Here is a 17,828-nt window from a genome sequence, read left to right on the forward strand (position 1 = left end):
TACTTTTACACCTCTGTTCAACATTTATCTCTAAAGATTAAACAGGGGCCCATAACATTTGAAAAGCAGTAATTATGCCACATACGGAGCAAACCGCAAAACACAATACAAGTCTTCCACTTTCTAAAACAGTCAGACTCATGCAGTTTGGCCTAAGTTTGGCAAACAAAAAGACCAGATTTATCTATTTATCAAATGACATCACAATGCTTGTGCCCACTCACTACGCGTATACACGTAGTCGGCTCGAGACCTGTTAACACACACAATTCAAAGCAAAGAAAGTATAAAAAAATTTAAGGAATTGCAGGCGGATGCCCCTCCTGCCCTCAATTTTTCTGCAAATGGAGAGGCAAGGAGGGCAATAGTGCCCTTTTAAAGTCATGTGAGCTACTGCACATTTTGCAATATAACAATTTCTGCTATTCGCTTTTAGTCTAATTATAATCTTTCATTTTTGCCTCAAAATAATATTTACAGCAAAAAATTTTTGCTACACAGTAGCCTACAGGCTTTAAAACTCGTTTTTTTTTTCGGCAGCCATCGTGGCCTACCGGGAGCCCCTTCTTCTACTAGGAGCCCCTTCTCGGCAGCCAAATCTGCGTGCTTGGAGGCCAAAATAAAAATAACGATATCACAAGTAAATACAATTAAACTTGCAACAATGCTAAAATGATCACTTAGCGTTGTTGAAGTCTGGGCCTGGGCGATGTCCTTTATCGGGATTGTAATCCAGTACTGCGGGACCATCTGACGACGCTCGCAGGAGTGTCTCCAATGTGGCTGACTTAAAGAAGTTCGCCACTCCCGTAGAATTATTTTTAGCAACGAAAAACAACGTTCGACATGTGTTGACGATGAAGGCAAGGTAATAAAATAAGTATTTCAATGATTTGAAGGACATTACTAAACGAAGCATGATTTTTGCAAAATATGATCAAAAAATGTTTTCTCCTCGGATGTCAACTAACCCAGTTCTCCTTTTTAACAACGATTCAATGTCCGACAACATCGAATCGACATAAAAACGACAATATTGCCAGCCAATGTAAATTAGCACTTCGGTTAAGACTTTGTTAAAATAAACATCGAGAATTACAAACAAGACTGACAGCGCTGGTGATCGCAGATGGATATATTCCATCAATAACAAATATTCCCGTAGGCTACAATGCAACAGTGGCGATTATGACGCGCTGACCTAATTTTGCGTCACTCTTTGATACTACATATTTTCGACAGTTAATCCACAATCATTCTATTGCGAAATTAAATAATTTTCTAGAAGAGACCGGCTGCCAAACTTGGCCACTTGTAGGCTATCATTACTCAATACATAGTGAGCTGATAGATTAGCATTGTCGCTATATCTTATCTTAAAACTTGAAAAAAATTGCCTTTTAGTAAACAAATGTGCCCTTTTTTCGTAATTTTGCCCCCCCAGTCAAAAATCGTTCCGGCGCCCCTTTATAGAGTAGAGTGAAGCTACTCTTGATAAAGAAAATATCAGGTTATATCGAACGCTCCCCTCCATCAGTAACAAAATCCTGCTCTGCGCACACCATTGAACGCAAGCTACCCTCAATACGCGAGCTTCATTGGGTAGAGCAAGCTAACTACAAATCTATCCCAACGAGTAGGCTAAACTAGTTGCTGCAAACTAAAAAAATCATCGTTATGCAAGCAGAGTATGGTAGACTAATCTTACACAATGTGGCTAACTGGTTGTTATTAGCAAATGGGCGTTTTCAGTTCAGTTTGTTTTTATTTCTGACCATCACAACGAAAAAAACAATATATGACAAACATAGCAGAGGTCCAGAAAAAGGTAGAAGCGACAAACGACGTTTTTCAATTTATTTCGATTTGAAAAAAACTTCGAATGGCCCCCTTTGAGAAAATCCTGCCTACACCACTGAGTACACACTGTGCGCGATGACATAAGACCCTAAAGACCGTAGCGTTCGTTTAGGACACAATGCAGAAGAGCTTTTCAAAATGTTTCAAAGCTAAAAAAATCACAACTTTCTTGCGAGTCACACAAGACCAGAATCAGACCGATCGTAATACGAAGATTTTATTAAAAAGAAAAACTAAACAAAATAATTGGCCAGTTGTGACATCTTGTCTTTCGGCACCTTCCTTCCACGACCTCTCGACTTTCCTCTTCCACGTCCTCTCTGTGGCGCCCTTTTCACCGTCAAACGGGCTTGTTTCAACTTGATCAAGCCCGAAAAAACGGGATCGCAGTAAATACAACCTGGTAGTTAAAACAGTTTAGCGGTGTCGATGTGAAAATGTAGTTTTCAGGATCAACAGACAAACTGACCTTTTTAAAGGCTGAATCAAGTAACTTTACGTATGAACAAAGAAGCAAGATTTGACCAATGCACAACGCATTCGAGTACAAACGTTTCGGCAAAGATGAAGGTTTAACGAAAAAACTGAACGCCTAACGTACAAAAAATTGAGATATTTTGATTGCTGGTAGGCTATAACCAAGGCACAAGTAGATGCATGGAGGCCGAAGACATACAAACGTGTTTGAAAATTAATCTTAGTATTTCTGTTCTATGCCATGCGTTTGTGGCAATACAAAACTAGATCTGTCAAATCTGAATAGTATCGAAGTAAAATCAAAGATCTTGGGACTTCTTAACAAGACCAGATCGAATTTTTCTTCATGTGGGCTAATTCGGGCCCACAAATATACATAATATACAATTCAGGTCCACAAATATACAATACATAGAGCAGGCGATGATCTCTCGTCTTCGAGGATGATGGTCTTCGCAATAAAAGCGCAAACGATGAGTTCTTGAACGGCTAATGAGTTGAATCCTGGCTTTAAACGTTCGGTTACATTTGGGACATTTAAAGGGCGGGGAAACCCAAATAAACTTTGCGAGTTTTTTGCTTCAGCGTGATGTCATTGTGTACAACATGCGTTTTAGCAAAAAAATAATCCAAATTTTGTTGCCCTCGTCTCGCTAGGGCCGCTTTTGTTTGATACCCGTTTGCGAGGTCTCGTTGCGCATCAAGCTGTGATTCTGTTCGCTGTGACGTCACAGGGTACATATAGTTGTGGCCAAAAGTTTAAGACCAGACTTGATTTATGACGATTTTTGCATTACTTCAAAATACTGCATCAGATATAAGATGATGCATAAAGATGATGCAACTGAAACAATATATGATGCAGCATTTTGAAGTAATGCAAAAATCGTCATAAATCAAGTCTGGTCTTAAACTTTTGGCCACAACTATATGTACCTTGTGACGTCACAGCGAACAGAATCACAGCTTGATGCGCGCGAGACCTCGCAAACGGGTATCAAACAAAAGCGGCCTTAGCGAGACGAGGGCAACAAAATTTGGATTTTTTTTTGCTAAAACGCATGTTGTACGCAATGACATCACGCTGAAACAAAAAACTCGCAAAAAGTGAATTTGGGTTTCCCCGCCCTTTAAAGGGGTACTAAAGGAAAAACCTGACTTGGCGATTTTCCACGTTCTTTGTGTTTAACATGCTACCATAAAACGATTTTCAATAAAATTTTGCCCCATTGCGGTCTGACCACCATTGTGGGCGTGGTTTTGTCAGAGCTTTCAAAATGAGATTGAGCCTGAGCAACGAAGCGTGCGACTGTGCAGTCTACGTCATAAAGGCTAGCAATCAACCGATCACGCAATAATTGTTACTGCGGGCGATTTGACTGTTGGCTATGTATGTATTTACATCAAAACAGCACATTTTAACATCAAAACAGCAGACAGTTTGCTCAAAACATCAGATTGGTAACGTGGCTTTTGTTATTGCTGGCCTTTATGACGTATTCTCGAGCAGTGTTTGCACGTTTTGGTCATTTTGAAAAAAATGAAAATAAATGAAACTCTGGACTTTGGGCCTTGCCAGCGCCATTGAAAACAATTTTTTTTCTGTAATTTTTTTTTGAAATGTATTCTTGAATGTTCAGTTTACGCACTTTAATGCTTAATTCTCGTTTGAAAATTTCATTTAGTGTGCCTTTAAGATTCTTTGGAAGAGCTGGTTGTGAGGTTCTTTTCTTTGTATTCTTTTAACCATTGAGATCTGCTCTTTTCAAACATGGCAACATCTTCATAAGTGGCAGATCCCCAAAGCAGTCTATCCTCTGCGATTCCTCCCAGTTTGTGTAATTGATGTTACACATTTAAGATTACCCTTCAGTGAGTCTACCGCTTCTTTTGTCCACCTACCGAACCCTTACCTTTAGCCAATCCGAGTAAAACATTTGCTTAGGGAGGCGCTGATCCAGCATTCGCACTACATTCCCGCACCATCTCAGTTGGTTTAAAATAATGCGGGACTCAATGCTTGTTGTTTCAGCCTCTTCTAGCACGTTCAAACTTTTTTCTTCTTAGCTGATATTCAGAATTTTACGCAGGCAGCTTTGTTGAAATCTTTAGAGAGTTGTAATATGGTTTCGGTAGGTAATACAGGTTTCGGAAGCATGCAGCAGTGCTGTGATAACTACTGCATTGTAAACAGCGAGCTTTGTATGTTTTTCGTATACTATTATGATTGTCAAATATACGTGTGCGAAGTTTTCCGAAAGCAGTGCTAGCACACTTTAAACGATGTTGTATTCCCAAAGGTCAACGCTGTCTGAAATTACACTTTCTAGATAGCACAGGTGCTTCACACTCTTCAGAGGTGTACCATTGAGAATGATTTTTGGCAGAGCACTGTCACGATTTTTGAGAAGTGGTTGAAAGAGTACTTGTTAATATTGATGCTTAAGTCCAAGCCTCTTGTATGTTTGATGGAAAATATTCAAAATCTGCTGTAGATGGTTTTCACTCAGTGCTGCTACACAGTTATCATCAGCATATTGAAATTCTATGATACTGCGTGTTGTAGTCTTTGATTTACTTTTGAGGAGGGTGAGGTTGATAAGCTTTCCATCATAGATGCAATGAAAATTACAAAAAGAGTTGGTACTATTACGCAGCCCTGTTTCATCCGAGTAACCAGCCCTGTTTTACCCCCAGTTAACCAAAAAGGTTCAGTACTGTTATTGCTGGTCTAGACTCTGGCAAGCATACCGTCATGAAGAAAACGCAGGATACGAAGAAAGTTGTCAGGATATTGTACATTCCACAGAAGCTCGTTTGAGACGCGGTCTAAGGCCTTAGAGAGGTCAATAAACGCCCTATACAATGGTTGATGTTGTTCACGACACTTTTCTTGCAATTGTCTAAGGAAAATATCATTTCCGTGGTGTTACGCGATGACCTGAAGGCCGCCTGGGATTCAGGAAAAATCTTCTTGGATATCAGTTTGAGGCGAATGTTAAGAACACGTGCTGACATCTTGCCAGCAGTTACTAACAGAAAAATCGTACGATAGTTTCTACACTCTGATCGATTACATTTGCGTTTGTATATGGTGATGATATTGACATCTTTAAAATCAGATGAAACAACTTCATTTGTCAGATTTTGATTACAGACAAGCAAAAGATTTTGATCAGCAGTTGATGGAGGTCGTGTTGGATTAAACTGCCACCTTGTTTGTAACTCTATGCTGGAATTCTATCAGGGCCTGCAAGTTTGTTGTTTTTCATAACCATGATCGAAATTTTGATCTCTCCGAGAAGTAGTGTCTGAGAAAAAGATTCTTCTTCTTCATGTTGAGAATGATGTCAATCACACGTTTGTCAATGACAACTTTATGGTTGAGATAGGCGCATAAATTAAAAATCAATTCACTTAAAAAATTTATGAAGAAGGACAGGTTTGCATCGTGTTAATAGGCTATGTGTTTTGCTATACCTGTGTGTTTTGTCTTATTGCCTTCTAAAGGTGTCTTGTCCTTATGGAAATCCACGGCGAGTTCATACGCACTACATTTTTCACAAGCATCTTCAGTTACGCTTATCTGGAATGCAAAGTGTTTAATGAGATGATGTGCTAAGAACTGAGAAGGCAACGATACACCGTAATTCATAATGGAAAAAGTATGCATGTTAGGTTATATTCACTAATACATATAATTATGACAATGAATTTAAAGCACATCTCAGTTCAATGAGATATGCAGGGGTCACCAAACTACGGCCCGCGAACTGATTTCATCCATCCCCGCCACGTGCTGCGGAAATAACAGCTGCACTACAACTGTTAAGGAAAAAAGTTACCAAACTTTTTGTAAAGGAATGACGTTGCTGTTTATCATTAGGACACCACAAATGGGAACAGCCTAGGCCAAATTTGGATAGATGTAATGTTTTTCAAGAGTACGATGCTCTGTAGTGTATCACAGCAGGGGATTACTTTTCCAGCAACCTTTCGATTTTCATCACAACTTTGCTATTCTACCGCTGACTTTGTTATGTATTGTGCTCAATTCAAGTCAATGGAGATTCTAAATAGTTGTATATCTTTTCGCAATTTGCATCCGGCCCGCAGCTATTAATCTTGCAGCAATCTGGCCCTCAGAGAAAAAAGGTTAGGTGACCCCTGAGATATCGTATCAACTTTACAAAAAAAGCTTTCTCAGTTCAATGATCTCAGTTCAAGTGATCTCAGTTCAAGTGATCTCAGTTCAATGAGCTATCGTATCAACTTACAAAAAAAGCTTTTCGCACTCCTTGATGGACATGGACCTTCATTGATACGGATCACACTGCCGATATCAAAAAGCAAACATATTCGACAGCTCATATTTTTTTTCAATAAATCATAAGCTTAAAAAAATTGGTACTTGAACCAGTGGTACTATTTTACCCTGATTGAAACGAAGCAAATGCAAGAATTTTTCCTCACCCGGTGAGCGTCTTGAAATAAGCTCACAACAGTGGAGCATCGGTTGTCATTGCAAGCAAGTTTCCAGTTTGGAGCAGAGCAGGGATCGAGTACCAAGATACCACCGTTCTCGCAAGACATGCACGGAGAGACTCCCAGTGTGGCTCGCGAGTGCATGCAGCTAGGGTGGGTGCAGGCATTGCATCCAGAGCCCTTTTTCATCCCAGGAAAAGGTGGATGATTATAGCAATACGGACACAAAGAGTAGCTCTTTCCTTGAGAGCCTGTTGAAACGTAAACACGTTTTTATAAATCTTGCTAATGTTGGATTAAATAAACCCTCTAAGCTTTTTTCACAATTTCTGTACACTTCAAAAAATGCAATTCTCATCACCGATTTCCTTCAGCAGACTGCTTTTCCGCCTGGCAGGATTCAGGCAGGTAGTAAATACTGAATAAATGTACTCTGGTGAGCTTCTGCACAGCAACGCTAAAACTTGCTGTATTGCTAGACTCCGTGAAACCAACATATGTGATGATCACAGTGCCATGCATTGCACACAGTAAAGCACATATATAATATTTTTTTTACTACTGCAGCAATATTTTTTGAGTTTTTCAGAAGCAAAAGAATAAGATGTCATAGTTTGAACAAAACAAAAGTTGACTGCTTTCAAAGAGTATGTTACTGTTAGTCTGAAAGTCGTCTTCAACCCTGCTAGCAACATTTGCCACTTTAGGATCGTTTCAACGTCTTACGACGTTGCAATGACAAAACCAAAATTTTGTTATCTGACAAACGAGTTAACCTCACCTGTAGAACATACTAACAATTCAAAGTCGTCCAAGGGGCACCTTCTTTCCATGTACAACTTGACGTGAGTCTTAGCAGGAAGATCGTAAGTGTCGTCACATGTATTGCAGTGTAGGCGTGGTGGCGACGCCACGATGTGCTTCATGAACCTTCGGCATTTGCCACAGCTGAAAAAAGAAAAAAAGAAAAAAGTTTATTATTTCGACCAGGACGTGTTTCCATTTGTCGTTTAGTTACTGTTGCGTGTCGTTTACTTACCGCGATATCGGTTTCCCACTTTCAGACAAGGGAGTGAAAGTGACTTCAAAAAGAGAATCCATGGAAAGGACGTGCTGCACGAAGAAATGGAACTTCTGTTCGAAGACGGTGATGGCGTGTACCAAGACATCTTTCTGCTGAGCCTTCCCTGTTGAATCATAAAAACGAATATCGGCAAATTTGATACATTGAATGGCAAGCAAACCAGTTTTTTTTACATTGATTCAACGTCTGCAAACGTTGAATCAATGTAAAATATGACTGGTTTGCTGACCGGGTTTTTATTGTTTTCAAAGCGTGAGTGGGGCATGCGCTATAACTTGCACATAAAACGATGAAAAAAATAATAATATAAGTAAACAGAAATGAGAGTTTGAATTAGATTTTATGCAGTAAACCAAACAGCAATTAATTCAAAAACAAAAGCTCACATTTCTATTCTAATGATCAACTCACCTATGGCAATGAGGTTCAATTGTTTTTCGACGGCAGATCTGATCGTTGGAAGAACTAGATCTGGATCGATTTTCTTGTATCCGTGAACGAGCATGATTCCTGAAAGGGTAGATAGTTTTGTATGAGTCCAGCAAGGATTTCTGCAGATTACACAAATTTCGATAACAAAAATAAATCTCACTTTACCTAGATTGGTTGGTTGCAGCTTTCTCCCTGAGATAACAGTCACATAATTCCTCTGTCCAATGTTGTTTATATGAGTTGGAATGCTAGCATCCGTGCCGATGCCGTGCTTCTCCATTAAAGTGATCAGTTCGCTCTCAGTCAGATAGTCAGGAGGGCCAGTCTTTCTCTCGTTGAGTGAGACGTTTTCAACCGAACACACATCGTCCTGGGACAGGTTAGGCACCGTCTGATGCTCGCTTATAGAGAGCCATGGCATGATCTGCACGAGAAATTTGTTTGAAACTTTGTTTTGTCCGAAATACGCATTAAATCAGTCACAAACGCTCGCCCAGACAGCAAATAAGTCATTTTTAGCATTCATTCAACGTCGACATTGTATCAATGCTAATAACTGACTTGCTGGGTGGGCAGAATATGAATTTGCTGTACTTAGCAATGAGAATTCATTTGTTCAACCGCAAACATTGTGAGACGCCACCTAAACAGTGCCACATACTAGCTGTAGCTGGTGAATGAATAGAGACAGGTCATGCATTGGAACAACACCACACATGAACGGATCTCACTTTAGTAAAGCCTGGATTAAGAGGAGAGCTGCCGGTGCAAGTGAACTTTTCTTCGCCGACGAGAAACGAAATTTCGGTGTGGAGGTAGGAACAGTCGGAACTTAAAGTGGCGAGAAAATGGCGAACGACGTACTCGTACAAACGCCAGTGGTCGTGATTGCCTGCAAACAAGAAATAGATTGAGTTTCGCTTTTAGCAACATGATTGTTGCTTACTTCACAATGTAGATATTAACGGCCTGTTTTAGCCTAATGCTGCAAGTTTGCTGTGGTAATTTAGCGAATTGCACTAGCTTTCGGAACACAATTCCCTAGTCATGTGCTATGACGAGGAAACTGTGTTCCGAAAGCTAGTGCAATTCGCTATTACCACAGCGAACTCGCAGCATCAGGCTAAAACAGGTCGTTAATATCTACTACACAGTGAAGTAAAAAATAAGAAAGACTGGAGGATGGAACCAGATGGAGTTCCAACTGAGGCGGGGTGCTTCAAGCCGGGAGTGAAACTATTAAAGCAAAGCAGTGCACGACAAACGCAAAGGTTTTGATCCGTAAAAAGCTGGTAATCTTGAGGAAATCGGGAGGGATCAACGAGCGAAAAATAGTGATGATAACCTTTCAAACGAAATGTGAATTAAAAGACTGGCAGAGATTGGACATGAGCTTGTAAGGCAATGGTATAGTCTTTCGCAGGAATGTGGCTTTCACTCATAGCGATATAGCTTATAAAGTAGCATCAAACTTATTGCATTTTCGTTTAAGCAAACTTACAAAACATGTAAGCGAACTACAAAGTCATTGAAGTACTCAAAGTCGGACTCAACAGCACGTAATGTGATATCAAAACAATAATACCTATTTCTGCTTCCGTTCCATTTCGCATAGGGGTTATCGGAGGATGGTCGCCCACATCTACCCCCTTCCTTGGCTTGGAGTAACCGCTTTGTTTCAGCTCTTTTACATACTGTCCCCATATGTTATTTGAAGTTTGTTGATTCAAGCAAGCGTTGAAATCAAAGTTCTCGGGGTAATGAGTTGTTTCTGTACGAGGGTAGCTGATGAATCCGCGAGTGTACAACTGCTCTGCAGCCTAAAGTAGCACGAGATAATATTGTGTGCAACATGGATTGACAAATACATTTTAACACGATTGGAAGATTTGATATAATGAATTACAAATATTATATGCTGATGGTGCTTTCACATGAAACTAAACAACAAGTAAAAATGACAATTATGCTGTGACGAAATGAAGCTGCTCGTGGATTAATTATATTCAGTATATAATATCCAGATGTGGAAAAATCGGTTCACCAGGTTGTACATTTACATTGAACGAACAATCGCTTGCCCTGTCCAGTGTCCAACTCAAAACTTAACCATAGACCTTGATATTGCGTTCTTTCCCATAAAAAGAGAGTACAAAATGAATAATATGTATGGTTTACTTGCATGGCCTGTTGTGGCCCGATATTCAACGAAGCGCTGGCGACTCGTAGCATTTCCACTGTGTTTAGTGCAAGCGGTCGTTGTTTGGTTTTCTCCTTCGTTTTTACGGCTTGTACAATAGCCTTCTTCTTGTCTTTGATCAAGTTCAGATACATGGTAGCAACTTGTTGATCAAATAATCTCACTCTGAAACACGTAATAATACAATGCTTTAAAAATACAGTGGACAAGCTGACAAAAAAGTAATTTTTAAACATGTCATTAATTCATTAATTTTGTCATTAACTGCCGTGGGATGGCGCAGCGGGTAAGACGCTCGCTTTCCAGTCATGCAATCCTGGTTCGACTCCCGGCTTATGCTGGTTGTTGACAAACACCGCTCACCTCTACCCAGGGTGTAATAAATTGGGTGGGCGTAGTTGCTGTAGTAAAGGCGACCGAGAGAAAGGAACTGGCCACCCTACTCTCCTTAGTGACGAAGGCTTAGTATAATGAGAACCTTATCTTCTCATCCCCCGATGCTTGGATTCAAGTATGGGACTCACCTTTATCTTTAATTTTGACGACTTGCAACACTCCGTAATTGTCAGTAAAAAGGTGAGTCCATACTTGAATCCAAGCATCGGGGAATGAGAAGATAAGGTTCTCATTATACTAAGCCTTCGGCACTAAGGAGAGTAGGGTGGCCAGTTCCTTTCTCTCGGTCGCCTTTCCTTCAGCAACTACGCCCACCCAATTTATTACACCCTGGTCCCTGGGTAGACTAGAGATGAGCGGTGATTTTCAACAACCAGATAAGCCGGGAGCCAAACCAGGATTGCATAATTGGAAAGCGAGCGCCTTACCCGCTGCGCTATCTCACCGCCAAATTGTCAGTAACCAACAGCAAAAGTCGTTGTTTTTACATCGTTTTAAAACTTCAAAGCGAAAAAAACTTTCTAGCGTTATCAAAGCACGTCAAGGACAATTTACGTTAAAATAGTATAGAAACGACAGGTCGCATAACAAGCGAAGTATAGCAGTGGGCTGATGATAACTTTTAGATGGTGTTGTATTTTTCAGATATCATGATACGCTTTGTACCTAGCCCAGTCCAACTTGATGCAAGGCCCGTTATTGGGACATTTAACTTCCATGTTAATTTGCCAGTAAGTTTCAGGTTTGAATGACTGAATCGTGTCATGGCGTTCCACGCAAAACCCAAGTGTAGGAGTCTGGCAAGGTCCATAAGAGATTAGAGTGCTGTCCAAGTTCCCATATTTGCCCTGTATAGTAAACTTAAGATGAATAAATTAGAAGGTAGAATGGCACACATCATCACACTAAAATCTATTTCTTATTGCTTAACAAATAACACTAATCTCCCGATATAATTAAGCAAATTTATGCAAGAAATTCTAACCAGCTAGAAAACATTGAAACTTTTGCTAGCTGAATAGTCGATCACAATTTGTGTAACTTTGTAAAATTCCTATATCCGATAACTCCTATCTTCACTGAAAATTTTCGACAAAAACTAGCAGGAAATAGTATTTTCACTTTTCAGATTTGGTGTTTAAAAAAGAACTTGTGGCATGAATCATGATCCAGCCACTTATCATGTTAAAACAACATCAAACATTAATTTATCAAATTTTCCTGCCTGAAAGTACTTCGTTTGAAATCGAGTAAACGCACATCCGACTCGTAGATCCAGTTCTTGACGGGCATCCACACACAACGACTCGTTCTCGTTCGGTTGAACAAGCGTTGTCATGGCCGCATGAATGTCTTTGTCTGTTATGGAGCTGAACTTGGCACGATACACCAGTTGCCCACGTTTGCCCTGAAAGTGGTTAGGTGGGACGTAAATAAAATATACAACAATTAACGTTATAAAGTTCTCTAAAAAACCCATTTTTATAGTTAAGGAATCCAACATTAAAGATACAGGAAGACATATACAGCAATAAACATAACGAATTTAAAAGTTTTGCTTGTGACCAAAAGTGCCCTGTTTATGTTGGGATATTTAGCATTACTGTTTTAAGTCAGACGCAGTTGCGCTGGCACACATAGCATCTCATTATGCAAGCAGATTGCTATCATGAATGGCACTTACTGATCTTTTCATAACAGGAAGCACAATATCCAACACTTCAAAGCAAATATTTTCTCCTTCCTTGTCACAATCTAACCACAAAACCACACAATCGATGTCACGAGCTTCTTTTTCTAAAAACCTGAACAAAACATACATTTATAATACAAAACAAACCTAATGCAGATAATGCAGCCCTCGAAATTAGCTTCCATCTACGACGGCAAAAACATTGCCGTCGCCAAATCAACAAACCTTGGATTGCGGCGGCAATTGCCGTATGCCTTAATCAAATGAAATTTTATGCGCTTCTCCATTGTGTGTCACACGGCGGTAGCCCAGAGCATCAGGCAAGCTATTTTATGCGCTGACAATGCTCTTGTGAACTGTAAAAAGTTTGCAACCTTATAAATACTGGCTAACCATAATTGTTACGCAAAAGTTATTCTTTCATCGAATGCTTATTTTTTACTGGTGTCGTTGCGAATATAAAAAGTGGTGCAAAATTGGATAAATGGTTCTTTGGCAGTAAAGAAAAGTAATGCTTCCGATCATATGGCATCGCGCATTCATGAACGGGCAGTTTTGCGTCTTCAAGTATTCCAGTGACGACGCGAAAACCTCATCCTCCGATACAGCATCCGATGATTCCAATTCGGACTAGTTCTTTATCCAACAGACTTTGTGTTGCTCGCAGTATCCTAATTGTGCCGAAATTATGTTAGTGTTGTACTGTATACGTAAATCGAGGCAATCTTCTCGCAGGGAGCTATTGATTTGTTACCGGTACCTGATTGAGCAATTAACCTTATTTCATGATAATTCAACGTGCTGACTCGAACGTTGAATCATCCCAAAATTAACTTACTTTTCCCCTCCAATAAATTATTTAACGTGAATCACCGTAACAGCGTGCGTATCGCGTTGCTCGCTTTATCGCTACTTTTGGTATTATTACATTACAACAAATCAAACAGTGCGGTCGTGATCGACTGTTCGATTATTTTTTTCTCTTCTCGTTTTACATGTTTTGGTACAATTTTTTCGTAATAAACGTTCACAGCCATTGCCGAGGCAATTTCAACTTTTGCCATTTGGCCTCGTCAACGTTTTTGCGAAGTAAAATATGCTAATTGCGAAGACTGTGTGAGTGTTCATAGCAAGTAAAATAGTCCGAGGTTAAATCTTGGTGCGATGTTTCTGCTGATTAAACTCCCGCTGCGAGTAAATCAAACAGGAAGAAATTTTGAACAATTTTTGTCCAAATTAAATGCTCATTTTGCGACGGCATTTTTATTGCCATAGCAGAATGGCCATTATGACGTTTGCGGCGGCATTTACCACGGCAATTGCCGTGTGCCGCCGCTAATTTCGAGGACTGTAATGTTTGTGAATTTCATGGCGAGAAAATAAAAATGAAGTTGTGTGTGATAGCAAAATGAAACTTTTAGTTTTTTTTGCACAGAGTCAACATGCATTCGGTATATTAGAGCTTTTTGATTCAGTTATAATCTGGATCTCAATATTGCGTAGCTCACTTTGGGATGTTTAACTTCGGGTTGGCCTCTTTCTTCCAAGTTTCTGCATGAAATAGCTCACCGGGATCAACTTTTTCCCAGTTGTTGTACTTTCCTTCAAAATCGAGACTCATGACGTGCCCACATACGGACGTAACTTTGAAACGAACAGTTTCTCCTTTAAAGTTTCCTGCAATAAAAATATGAAGCATACAAGACAGAGGAAAAATGCTTCAAAGTTGCAAGGAAGTTAGAAAGACCAGTTTATATGTAATATTATATTGCATTGTTGTAATTTATACCGTTGTCTATTGTCTATGTATGAACACGAAAGAATGTCTAGCAAGCACAATTGGCCAAAGCCTAATACTGCAAGTATAGTACGTTATAAGATAAAAACATACTATGGCCTTGGATGACACTCCACAACCCAATTTAATATCATAGAAATTTGTGGCACACTTTAAGGTTTTCAAACATCCCATGACTTCAGTATGAAAAATATCAAAACACTTCATCATGCTCTTTTGAAAATTGACTACCATATAACTTTCTAGTGTGAGCTAGTGTGTTGCAATATTCCTGTATGACTTGGCAGCACATGAGTAGTGAGGTTTGAGTTTGTGGAGTTGATTGTTTAATCTGAATGCTAAACAGTGGAGAGTCGTGTACTGCATGATTGTGTGCGACAAATTTAACTGCCAAGCAAGCAAACAGTCTTACCTGTATATTCATGAACTGAGCATGCTCCACTCAAGCCCTTTCTAGTATTTAATGAATTTCTAGACAATATCTTGGCGATTGACAAAGCCAGAGATGGCTTTTCAGCCACCATCAAAACAGACTTCATATCAACTCAATACTGAAAGAAATCATACGTGATTTAACAAACTAAATTTACTGTAACCAACAAAAACTGAAATTGTGACACCAATAAAATTACTGCATCCCATGCCTTACTGCAATATTGCTACTGATTCACCAGAACGTATGCTCGAAACTATTGTCCAACTGCACTCCATGTACGTTAGCATATTTCAGTTATCACACCTACTTTCATATAACTTTATAAGTGCAAGATATATATAGATTATTGACCAACAATCTTTAAAATTGTCTATGGTTCAAGAAAATCACCTCTTTATCAAAATTTAATTTTTGAATTGTTTGTAAATAAACATTGGCTACAACCACTAAGATACTTTCTTGTTATTAACGATAAATGAACTTCAAAAAATTGCACACAATACTTGTTACAGCAGCTTTAGCAACCAGTAACTAAAGACATTAACATCATAATTTGCAAAAATTATCACAACGGTGCCAGGACTGTAAATTAGGGTGAAGCACGTGCCTTGAGGTGTTCGAAAACAGCTCACCTTTTTTCCTGCGGCGGTTCTGAAAATATTTTAAAGAAATTGGATAAGGATTACCTATAGCAGAAAATAGGGCCATTTTAGCCTTAGAAATACCCTTGCAACTATAATTTTTTTATTTTAAGAAAAGGTTTGTGAAACGCCCAGTTTCAGATAAATTTGTTTTAGATCCAGAGTAAAATGCAAAGAATAAGAGTGATAAAGGTTTAACAATCTAACCAGAAACCTTTCAAAAATACTTTATTAGTATTACCCTATTTTCACCTCATGTGGTGTGATTGCAATTATGTTTCGAGGTACGATATTTCATCAGGAGTATGGGAACAAGATTTGTATGATTGGGATTATAAGAATCGTTGACATTGATATTTAATTTCTTCTGAAACACCAGGCAATTGAACAGTGAACACCTTCAAAAATATTCATAGGCCTAAACATTCTTATTCGCAAGTGCTTCCTTACATGGCCTTTTTTAAATATGAGGTGACAAAAAGAATCGAAACACAAACATTGTATCCTTCTTAGCAATCCTTGTTATGACAGAAATACTAGACAATCATGAACAAAACCAATCCATTAGTAAAAAACAGCAGAAGTAGTACCAATTTACAATTACTTAAAGAGATAGAAAAACTTGAGAAACTTTAATCCAGGAATAAAGAAAAGTCATCTTTTATCGAAGAAGATAAAGACAATTTGGCATCTGGTCCCGGTGTGAATTTTTTGTCAAGAAATATAGCCGAATGATACAAAACAAGTCCATTTAAAGTTGTTGCAATTGCTAATGATAGCCAGCCTGTATACATTAATTTTTCTAATGATAAACTGTTAGCTAATTGAGTACCAGAACCAAAATATTGTGGAATGAATGCAAAAAAACGTTGAAGTGAGACATTTGAGATAAGCTTGTATGAAAGAGAAGCAAACAATGAAGAAAATTACAAATCAACATCAAATATATCAGTTTCAAATGAAAATGACGACAAAGAATGCAGAAGATCCAGTTGTTTCAAACTTTCAATTCATTCCTTATTAAATCAAAAGATATTAGACCTATATAAACATATCAAAAAAACGAACATCTTTGTAGTAGTTATTACTTAAAAAAAGCAAGTTAAAAGGCGCTGGGTAGCTTTGCAAACATTGAAGTTGATTTTTTAAGACCATGATCGACTACAGTATTGTCCTCTTCCAATGCTCCACTCAATAACTTGTTTACATTCAAATTTTTAAATTTTCTTGTTAAAGATTGGCCATCTATTACTCGGTTAAAGCTGCAAAGGTGGCGGTTGCCAAACTTTTGGTATTAAATGAAGCATCAAATTATCTTACAGCTTTTTGAATGTTGTAAGAAAAGGATGTTGTTGAAACATTATTTAGGTTGTTGTAAATGATAGCATTCATGACCCAATCAGAAAAAACAAAAAATCAGATCCAAATGCTGGTTTCTTAGATTGTAATGAAGTTTAGTTTTATAGCATATTTTATATGCTGTATGTTCTTGGTGTGATAGCTTGCATGACCACATTCTGAGTGCTTTTCAACAACATGAATATTTCTTAACTTACTGCAAGTTAGACTGTGCAAACCTTTTAAAATTTGTTGCATATGTGGTCATGTATTTCATCATCAAGGTGATTTTAGCACCTAAAAATGTCAACAGCTAAAATTTAGACTATAAAAAGACTATATATATACTAGATTTCTTAGAAAATACTTTGCATGCTAACTACTCTCCTTAGTTGTAATTCATGGTAGGACTACGATAGAATCCAAAATACATACAAATATATATCTTCAGTTTAATTACGTTTTCTTTAAATGGTTAGATGTATATTGTATAGCCATTGTTTAGATGAAAAACCGTCGTATTTTTCCACTATAGATAAATTCGACACAAATGAGCTGAAAGTTGAACTGAAGTGTTTTTCATAAAACTACCATAGAAAAAAAGTAGGAGTAAGTGGACCAACTTTAATTTTTTCGGGGCACCCGCAACACTCTACTGTTTATAGGTCTACATGTGCAAAATACGACCAGAGATGTACGTATACGCCGCAAATTCTACGCCGCAAATGCGGCGTAGACTTTTTTTTATGCTAACGCTTGCGGCCACATTTTTTTGGGTAGTTTGCGCTTGAGGCTACGCCGTAAAGTTTTCGCGGTTTTTTAGCGCATAGCATCAACGCATACTTTTTAATGTCTTTTTTTTGCTACAACACGCCAATACCTTCCAACAAAACCAAAACACAGCAAAATGTCAGATGAACACTTTCAGATGCTTGTGTTTCTTCGTGGAAATTCAAAATAAAACTTGTTTGTTTCAAGTGGTTTATAC

The 17,828-nt window shown here is 38.5% G+C and overlaps 2 protein-coding genes across 3 annotated transcripts in view; one reads left to right on the forward strand and one right to left on the reverse strand.

Annotated features, from left to right (window-relative positions):
- Positions 1-17,828, forward strand: part of LOC145772510 (uncharacterized) — a 172,686-nt gene that overhangs the window by 47,717 nt on the left and 107,141 nt on the right. The window lies entirely within an intron of this gene.
- Positions 2,062-17,810, reverse strand: LOC145771839 (DNA topoisomerase 3-beta-1-like). Of its 2 annotated transcripts, none has more exons than XM_082583570.1 (15): positions 14,838-17,810; positions 14,136-14,304; positions 12,619-12,739; positions 12,167-12,342; positions 11,601-11,789; positions 10,517-10,703; positions 9,924-10,158; positions 9,070-9,230; positions 8,504-8,762; positions 8,318-8,416; positions 7,862-8,009; positions 7,604-7,770; positions 6,811-7,073; positions 5,818-5,923; positions 2,062-2,260 (listed from the first exon to the last, which is right to left on the reverse strand). In XM_082583570.1, exons 1-15 carry the CDS (start codon positions 14,962-14,964, stop codon positions 2,094-2,096), a joined length of 2,574 nt encoding a protein of 857 aa, XP_082439696.1. In that variant the 5' UTR covers positions 14,965-17,810; the 3' UTR covers positions 2,062-2,093. The 2 variants fall into 2 exon arrangements, with proteins under 2 accessions (XP_082439696.1, XP_082439697.1); XM_082583571.1 differs by having other exon boundaries at positions 11,601-11,782; positions 12,160-12,342.

Source organism: Aplidium turbinatum, chromosome 6 (assembly GCF_918807975.1).
Source record: "Aplidium turbinatum chromosome 6, kaAplTurb1.1, whole genome shotgun sequence".
NCBI classification, from domain to species: Eukaryota; Metazoa; Chordata; class Ascidiacea; order Aplousobranchia; family Polyclinidae; genus Aplidium; species Aplidium turbinatum.